Genomic DNA, 10,055 nt, shown 5'->3' on the forward strand with positions numbered 1-10,055 from the left:
CTTCTTGAACCAAAACTAACCTCGAGAATCAACCTAATTATAGTAACAGGCATACATCATGACCCAATACCAACTCATATATCTTTAATGACTACTCCAGTTTTTATTCCAATGTCGTGTCTTTAGGTGTGTGAATTAATGACACGACATGAATCTAACATGAATTCACGGGTTTAGCTTTGAGATAAATGAGTTCGAGTAAATTTATGGTTGAACTGTATAGTTAAATAGGTTGTGTTCTGGCTGGACTTGTCACGTTTGCGACTTGACCTGTCTACCACATTTACTTTTTATTTTAGATTTTTAAATTAATTTATGTAATAAGTTAAATTTGTGGGGTATCTAAGAGTGGTATTTGGGTTCATATGCAGGTTGTGTTCGGGTCATCCCACCAGTAAGAGTGTCGTATTTGGGTTCACGTGCCTAACATGATTTTCGGGTTCGGGTCGTATATAGGTTTGTGTCGGGTTGGACTCGTGAACAAGATAAGTTTAACACCCCTACTGTTCATACCATTTCCAATCATGATCAAAAACTTAAAAAAGTTAAAATTATTGTCGACACCAATATTTCAGCTCAATAATAAATTCGAAATCCATATGTTAAACAAACGCTCCCCAATCTTTATTCATATACACAAAAAAGAAAAAAAGTACATCAGGAAATCATGTAAATACATATTTTAAATCATAAAATTACATGAAAGATAAAACATAGAGAATCCTAGTTCCAACACTGTCAAAATGGTGTTAATATAATTAAAATACAAAAGTTTTAAAGCATTAACAAAAGGGGAAAGCGAATACGGTACTGTCAAATGTCTAAGCTTGCACGTATAACCCTTCAAAAACTACGTCGTTTTGATTAAAAACCCTAAAAAAGGAAAATTAAAAATCACGATTTGCTTCCATTTCTTTTCAATTTCTTGGTGTTTTTCAATTTCTTTTCTCTTATTTCAGCTAAACTTCTTTTCCAAGCAAGTTTGATATCTTAGTTTATTGAGTAAAGTGTCATTTTCGTCCTCGTGGTTTGACAAATAATGCGAATTTAATCCAAAAAGTTTATTTTTTGCATATGGAGTTCTTGCTAATTACATACAAATCACTAACACCGTTAAATTTTATCGTTAAGTAAGGGGTAGACATGTATTTTCACTATTTCTTTTTATAATACTTATTTCAGTGAACTGCGGTTTTCTTCCTTGTGGTTTGTCCGAATCTGTGGTTTTAGTCCAATAGTTTCAAGTTTGCAATTTTCTTCCCTATGGTTTCATTTCACTTACAATTAAACTCGAATTCCCTAATCTCGTTAAGTTTGGTTGTTAAACCCTGAGTGTGCCCAGTTTTGTTCCTTCTTTTTTTCTTTTTTCCTTTTTCCCCAAATACAGCCAGCCCCTCACGTGAGGGGGTTGCGAATTAGGACTGAGGTTTGTTTGGGGAGAAAAACGACAAAATTGATCGTCACATGATGGGCACACAAATGGGTTAACGACAAGACTTAACGGGGTTAATAAATTCGGGTTTAATTGCAAGTGAAATGAAACTAAAATGACGAAAATTGCAAACTTGAAACTATTGGACTAAAACCGCATATTTGGACAAACCACAAGGACGAAAACCGTAGTTCACTGAAATAAGTATTATAATAAAGAAATAGTGAAAAGACATGTCTACCCCTGACTTAGCAATTAAGTTTAACGAGTTAGTGATTTGGATGTAATTGGCAAGAACTGGGAAACGTGGAAGGTTCATATACAAAAAAAAAATAATTTTTTTAACTAAATTCGCATTATTTGCCAAAACTCAAGGACAAAAATGGTATTTTACTCTAGTTTATTTAAATGTCCGCCTCTCATCTTTTTCCCCAAATTTAAACTAAAGCCTAAAACTAAAATCCATGTCCCTGCTCCTTGGTTCATTTGTCCCCAACAAATACCTTCATCTTTGCTAATTTGAACATACAAATCTGATAGGTTTATAACAGAATTGGTTTTTCAATCAAAATATATAACTGGTTTATAATGAACCTTATGAGTGGGTTCTTATAAAACATAATTGATTGATAATGAATCCGTCGAGTATCAACAAAGATTGCAGCGATGCACCCATGTGGGGTTCATTTAACAATCTTTGATGAATTCGGTGTCACCCCAAATTGGCGCCTTGCTGATGTTAACCAATCAGTGACTCGATAATATCAGCAAGGGCTGACACAGCTAATGGAGGAGATATGCGGGTATAACGGTACATGTATAGGGTACATTATTTAAAGTTATCCGGTGTATCCTGCCGGATATGACATCCCGGCGACTGGAGTGTCGCGACCGACATAGATTTGCTCACTTCTAGGTGGCTGGAGCGCTGCGGCAAAGATTTGCTGTGTAGATGCTATTTTTGGAGTGGTTATCTAGAAGAACTCCTAATAAGCCTGAAGATGATTAGGAAATAGTCGTGGTATAGATGATTTTTGATGTTATTATTCAAATTTGTAATTTATTATTGGTTTAATATAAAATTTGTGTACTCACAATATATAAAAATTATTATTAGGGTACTCACAATATATAAAAACTATATAATATTAAATATAACGAATCAATGGTTATATTGTGTATAAATATTACTCACAATATATAAAAATTAATAATATTATTATGAATATTACGAATTAATGGTTATATTTTGTATAAATATTACTCACAATATATAAAAATTATATAATATTATTATAAATATTACGAATTAATGGTTATATGTTGTATAAATATTACTCACAATATTTAAAAATTATATAATATTATTTTAAACGGTAATCTGTGGCAGATCGGTCGATCTCTATCTCTGGCGGATCGATGGTCACACAGATACTATCTCCGTGTCTGGTTACACTTTCAAACAAAAACAAAAACAAACACACACCCAACCACAATGATTCAACCCGTTCCCATTTAACATAAGCTATTCCAGATCCGACCCAACAACATCAAGGTAAGTAAAATACTAAATTATATTCTAGTTTGATATAGGTTTTGATTTAGATTAAGGGTTAGGGTTTGAGGTTTGAAAACGGATTTGAAATCAGGTTTGAAAACGGATTTGAAATCAGATTTGAAAACGGGTTGGATTAAGGGTTTGATGTTAGATTTGGGTTTTAGGTTATCAAACTTTTTCAATCCGGGTTGGATTAAGGGTTTGAGGTTAGATTTGGGTTTGAGGTTAATAAACGGGTTTGATAATGAAACGGGTTAGATTTGGGTTTGAGGTTAACAAACGGGTTTGATAATGAAACGGGTTATATTTGGGTTTGAGGTTAACAAACGGGTTTGATAATGAAATGGGTTAGATTTGGGTTAGGTTAACAAACGGGTTTGAAAACAATTTGGAAATTGACTAGGAAAACAAATTGGAAAACGGGTTTGAAAAAGAGTTACAAAACGGGTCGGTTAACAAACCCGTTCTCTGTATTATATAATTATAATAAAATTAAAATTAACATTATATTATATCTTAAACATAGATGGAGAATACTTGCGTTGAAGGGGATGGGCTTTTAGTTGGCTACGCGCCTTTGACGTTTGACCCGGAGTTCGATTACCATGTCCGGTTTAAGCAGCTTCGGCGTATGGTGCCGCAACCTAGCTCGACCTTGTCTGAGGTCTTTATAAAAAGTGTTCAGGTAGAAGACAGGATACAAAATATTGTTGGGACTAATACACCGTGGGAAAGATTGTTTACCGCCGAGCAGTTAGCGTACCGGGCGCTCACGCTAGAGTTTTACTCTTTGTTTATTTTCAGGTATTTTTTTTCTTTTAAATAACTTATAAAGTAGATTTAACGAACGTGTAAATATTGTTTCAGGCCATGCCCGAATGGAGAGCCGCAGGTCCAGATCTTGCTTAATGGTGCGGATACCCGTCAGGCGGAGGTTCGGTTCTTATGTTCGAGGAGGACCGTTATCTGTCGATGGAGGAGTTTGCTTTGGCGCTCGGCTTGTACACACAGGAGGATTTAATCGAGCCTGTTTACACGGAGAGCATACACGATAAACTAGATGACCTGTTGAAGCGTTTTTGGACGGCGATTAACGATGATCCCTACCGACGGCCCAGACTCCCGAGTCTCATCCATCAGGGGGAGTCTGGGCCGTCGGTAGGCCAATTGGCCAGACTCCCGAGTCTCATCCATCAGGGACCCGTTGCACAGGTTTATAATATAATATAATATAATATAATATAATATAATATAATATTGTATTGTATTTTTGTACAGGTATCTACACAGGCTTATCGCTCAGACCATACAGCGTCACCAGGGGCAAATCACTGCAACCTCCGTGACCTGTTTTTTTTTTTTTTTGCGATACATGCTTACGGGGAGACACTGCAACCTAGCTCGCGCGTTCGGCAGCTACTTTGCCATTTACTGGCACAGACAGGGCCGCGGGTCGTTGGTCGGTGGCACATACGTTACGCGGATTGCGATTGCTTTGGGCTACGAGGACCGACTGGATACCCTACCCAATTAGCCGCTGATTCGCCCGCGAGAGCTGGGCTGTTCACAGGTACACGGCATGCGTATCACCTGATCTACATGCTCCCCCGTACGTCGAGGTCCCACTTGTTGAGCCTCCGCCAATCGAGGAGCCGAAGGTGCATATTCAGGACGCCGGGGTTGACAATGCGGACGGTGAGGGCGAGGACAGTGATTAGGTACATTCTATTTTATCATTATTTTTTTTGTATCTTCGTGTTATTAACGTTAATTTATAGTGTTCATAACAGCCACCACATCAGCACCCGCAGCACGTTCCGTGTACCGGCTACGGAGAGTAAAGCGTGATGTGTCACAACATTATAGTCAGATGACCTGGATGGTTGGGTATATGTCTGTCCAGCATCATGGAGCCCAGTGCACAGCACCAGCGCCACGTTTCGACAAGGATGTGAGCGATGACGACGCAGGTGGCGCTGCATTTTAGATTTGTTTTTGTTTGATGTTTCTTTTTCCCGAACTCGTTTGGTTTTTTTCGAACCCGTAATGCAAATTAGATTTGTTATGCTTATTTTGTTCGTTTTCAATTTTAAAATTGTTGTTTCGTTGTTACTTTAAAATCGATCAAGAAGTTATATCCTCAATCATGTCCTCAGAGAGACGTAAGTATAGCAAATTACGCCTAGTCCTCTCATCCCAACTTAATTTGAGTCTACACTACTGCTCCTCCCCTCTATAGTGAGGGTGTCCATTGATCTAAGTATCTAACGTGAGTCATTTGTCCGCCTCCCTTTCACATAGCCAAATCATCTCAATCTATCCTCTATTATTTTATCTAATGTGCTTGTCACCCATAGTCTCTCCCAAAAAAACCTAATTTGTTATTCGGTCCAACCTTATGTGCCCACACTTCCACTTTAGCATCTTCATCTCTATCTATGATGCCTCCAACTTAAGTACATGTGTCTTCTTACTACATTCGTAACGGGTCCTACAAATATGGGATCCTAATCCTAGTCCAGTTAGTATAAGTTCAGAGCGCGATCTACCTATACCACCAGCTTTTTTCCTGAACAATCTACCAAGTGATACAAACATGTACATTGTACACACATCATCAACAACCTATTATAGTCTCATAGTATCCCAAGAGAAGAGACCCAGGCAACATGATTGTAGTTACTTTATGAAAACCGGAGACTGCAAATATCGGGCCTCGTGTAAGTTTCATCATCCAAAGAGTCGTATCACTAGGACTACACCACCCGTTGCTTTCACATTATTCTGTTAACTTTTGGCCAATATTTCTCATTTTGTGCTGTTGTTTTTCTTGAATTGTTTTACAGGATCAGAACATCTTAGTATCGCATAGGCAAATACGTGACAACTTGTATATACAATAATCCAGTAAATTATAACATGAACTCAAGAGAATGGGGATATGATCGATCAGCCCGGTCTAGGCCTCTGATACAGCCATATAACATTTCACAAGTATATTATCTTGTGTATAATAAATAATTAATTATTAATTATAAAAAGGATTTTAGACTCAAATTCATTATTATAGGCTAAAAATCTTTAAGCACAAACGGTAAAACCAAAAGATCCCAAGCAGAACTCAAACCAAGAAACTAAAACCAAACGGTTTTTTAAACGTGCATGGCTGCATGTAAACAATAAAATCTTATCTCACCAAAATATTCACATAAATCCCCTAAATAACCGTCTCGTTTCCTCATTTACATCAAATACATAAATATAATACAAAGTTTACAAGAAAGCTACACATCGAAGTGTTAAGTGCGATCCATGTACCGATAAAACTATGCTTGAACATTAGCTTTGTTGCCAGCTAGGATAAGAGAGATCTCGAGACCGCGGCTAAACGCTTGATTAAACAGAAGACGGGACTGGAAAGTGGAGACAAACGGGAGCCAAGATAAGATAGCAATTGGTGTGAAAATTATGAAGCCCATACCCGCATCATACATTCTTGCAAATTCTCTCACTGAATCCCATAGTCCCAAATACTTAACAACTCGTTTCCATGGCAATGCCAACTGTTCAATGTTCATCATCACCAAAAATATAAAATAAATCCTAAGGCCAAACGAATATTGAATAGTAAGTTTTTCTTTGCATATTGATAAAAGGGATGAGAAATTATGGTCTATGTATTCATATTTTATTCTATTTGTATATCAAAACATTGTCAATACTTTATAATAATAATAAGAGTAAACTACTTTATAATAATAATAAGAGTAAACTGTGTTTTTCGTCCCCTGTGGTGTGTTCAAATATGCGGTTTTAGTCAAATAGTCTCAAATTTGCGATTTTCGTCCATCTGGTTTAATTTTTCTTGCAATTAAACCCGAACACACCAATGCCGTTAAGTTTGATCGTTAAACTCATTAGTGTGCCCCTCATAGTTTTGTCCTTTTTTCCCGAATACACCCCACCCCCTCCCGTGAGGTGGCTTGCGAATTAGGGTTGGGGTTTATTTGGGGAGAAAAATGAAAAAATTAACCCACATGTGAGGGCCGGGGCACGCTGATGGATTAAATGACCAGGCTTAACGGGGTTAGTGAGGTCGGGTTTAATTGCAAGTGAAATGAAACAACATTGACGAAAATCGCAAATTTGAAACTATTGGACTAAAACCACAAATTTAGACAAAACACATGGACGAAACCGCAGTTCACTCTAATAATAATTAATGATAAATTATGAAGCAAGCACAATAAATGGAATTTGATAAACTTATAGATAGTATGCCCCAACCAGTAGCCACAAAAGCAAGAAAGCTGGCAAATAAGTCTGGGACTGATAGTTTTGTGTATACGCGGATGAGGATAAACGCAACAATAAGGCTCAGAGCTATAACCCCTTGAACGAATCTCACAAATAACCGGAAGTTCAATCGCTTTGAGTTAAAAGTGAAAATCTGCAAATCAATTCACAATGAATGTTCACAGTTTAATCATGTGAGCAATTAACAGAAGAATAATATGTTTTGGATCAATACAAATGAAATTAATGTGCTAATTGTGAGAATCAAGTAGAGCAACTATATAAACAAGTATAGTCATTATGTAATTACATCATAGAGTAATTACATAATTACTCTATGATGTAATTAAATAATTATTCTACTTGTATAAATAGTTGCTCTACTTGGTTCCCACAATTAGCACGTTAATTTCACTTATATGTTAACTTTCCCCATAATAATAAACAAAAGAGAGATATACAATACAATACAATACAATACAATACAATACAATACAATACAAACCTCGAATATCAAGATAATTCCAATCAACACCATCCATGAGAATCCATAAACCTGGTTAAAGATTTAAGATAAATGTAATCTTTCTATATATCCAACTATAAGCTAGCAATTTAATAGTACATGACGCGAATTGAACTTGAATTAAAGCATACTGTAAAACTATACCGAAAAAGATGTACTCTTTCCGGTGAGCTCAAGTTTGTAAACTATTCCATACTGAAACAAGAAAAACCTTAAACTCAAGATAGTTTCCAGTATCCGCCCTCTAAGTGTTTGGATATGTGCCTGTGAATCAAACGAGGAACTTCATAATATGCATTGTGGTTTTTAGAAAATCAAGAACATGTGCGAGTATAATGATGTAATAACAAACCTGTTCTTCATCCCACCATGACTCCCAGCTATTGTCTCCTTTAACACCGACTCCGCCTCTATACGAAAGCCAATCAATCCAATCATCAAAATCTTCCACAGTCCTGCTCACATAGCATATAATGTAAGATAAGATGCCATTTTATACACAGATTCTTACAATCAACAGTAGAAGTAAAAGAAGCATTAATAACATACTTCTGCCATTCAAAACCAGACGGGTTGAAAATATACGGAGCAAACAGCCATGAAATCACAAGAAACCAACTGGTGAGTGTCAGCAATGAAACACCGCCTCCTTGAGAGTACCCATAAGCAATATTAACAATAAGAAGCAACGCCACTTCCAGCCTGTCAAACAATTTCAAATATTTTTTACAACATTAATATTTTTAATACATTTATATCAAGATTATCTTATATTATATATTTTGGTTTTGGTCTATCCAGTTAGTTATCGATAGGCCTTTTGTGTTTGAGGCTTTAATAATGCTCCCATGTATTTACAGTCCTGATTCTATCGTTATGATTAATAAGAAAAAACCAAACATTCTCTGATTTTATTTTCTTTTTCATTTTTAAGTGAAAATGTTACTAACTTTTCGTAATTTGATAAAAAAAGGGAAAATACGCACGCCTTAACAAAATGACTTCTTGCGTAGAGCCTGTAGTTCTCAGCAAATTTGATATGTTGCACAACAAATCCTCTGCCAGTTGATCGGTACTGTGGAATAATAACAAAAGGCGTAACTTGCAAAAACAAGTTTTATTGAATTTTTCGCATGTAAATAAATAAGACAGTTTTACATACCTTAGCTCCACCATGTAAGATTGTACGTCCAAAATAATGAGTTCTGGTTCCTAATGAGAATGTGAAGAATACAGAACATAACTGAAGTTGCATTGTAATAAAGCTGAAAACAGCCTGCAAAAAAATCACCATAAAATCAAACTTGTCTCATTGGGAACTCAACATAATCTTGAAATTAACGTAATTCGACTGGTATTAATAATATTATAATCTGTTGACAAACCTCGAATAGGCCAAGTTCTAGTATAAATCCCATAATCATTGGAACAGCAGTAAGAACTCCAATTTGGACTAAAAATTGAGCATTCAAAACTGCATTATACGCAGGATTGTCGAGCGACAAGTATCTACGACTTATCCCTTGATCCAGTCCCGAGAACGCCTGAAAGTTTAAGATACAATAACGCGTTTATACTAAAACTATAAAAGTAATATTATTTACTTGGATATTTCTCAAACTATATTACTTATAAACAAAACTAAGCCTGAATGAAACAAAAGAACAGAACACTCAATTTAGATCACCATAAATTGTTGCTCACTTGTATGATGAAAAATGATCCATGCACGTTTTTATTTTACAAGGCTTTGTAACGTTAAGTTTGTTTTTTAATTTTTGATAAGTCTGCTGTAAACTCTGTCTTCTAGTTGAGTCCGATTCCTAAGGGCAGATCTGTTATGTATCTCTCTCTATTTATGAGAGTTTTATTTTCATTCGTATGTATGCAATCTTGCTTCAGTTTACTGATAATTAAAAAGCCTTGTTCAATTTCTTGTTTAGTTTGTTATTCTGTTTCTAATACCTTCAGATTGGTATCAGAACACCAGCGCTCTATCAATCACCCTCATCAGAAACCCTAACTCATTCTTCCTCTCAAACCCTAATTCGTTTAAACCCTAATTCTCTTCATGGCCGAACAAACCAATATCAACCCATAGCTCCAACTCCAATCCCAGTGTTCAAAGGAGAGGATATGAGTACTGGAGCATCCATATGAAGACGATATTATGATCGCGCGATCTATGGGACTTTGTACAAGAAGGTCTTCATGAGTCAGAGAAAGATCTAGGCAAATTGAAG

At 36.1% G+C, this 10,055-nt stretch overlaps 1 protein-coding gene across 1 annotated transcript; it reads right to left on the reverse strand.

Annotated features, from left to right (window-relative positions):
- Positions 1-6,316: 6,316 nt before the first annotated feature.
- LOC143593232 (callose synthase 10-like) lies at positions 6,317-9,344 on the reverse strand. Its single transcript, XM_077072924.1, has 9 exons — positions 9,198-9,344; positions 8,975-9,088; positions 8,799-8,887; positions 8,362-8,514; positions 8,165-8,267; positions 7,957-8,076; positions 7,792-7,842; positions 7,258-7,440; positions 6,317-6,550 (listed from the first exon to the last, which is right to left on the reverse strand). The coding sequence occupies exons 1-9, from the start codon at positions 9,234-9,236 to the stop codon at positions 6,317-6,319; spliced, it is 1,086 nt and encodes a 361-aa protein (XP_076929039.1). The 5' UTR covers positions 9,237-9,344.
- Between the last annotated feature and the right edge of the window lie 711 nt (positions 9,345-10,055).

This window comes from Bidens hawaiensis, unplaced genomic scaffold, assembly GCF_021521415.1.
Source record: "Bidens hawaiensis isolate Kalapana, Puna unplaced genomic scaffold, B.hawaiensis_p1.1 tig00041862_1, whole genome shotgun sequence".
Taxonomy (NCBI): domain Eukaryota; kingdom Viridiplantae; phylum Streptophyta; class Magnoliopsida; order Asterales; family Asteraceae; genus Bidens; species Bidens hawaiensis.

What these genes read in the sequence shown, in the direction of transcription:
- LOC143593232 (XM_077072924.1), bottom strand. Translation starts at nt 9,236, where the DNA reads ATGATTATGGGATTTATACTAGAACTTGGCCTATTCGAG. An exon ending in TCTTACATGGTGGAGCTAAG is followed by an intron (nt 8,888 to 8,974) that starts GTATGTAAAACT and finishes ATTATTCCACAG; the next exon opens with TACCGATCAACTGGCAGAGG. An exon ending in CATGGTGGGATGAAGAACAG is followed by an intron (nt 8,077 to 8,164) that starts GTTTGTTATTAC and finishes TTTGATTCACAG; the next exon opens with GCACATATCCAAACACTTAG.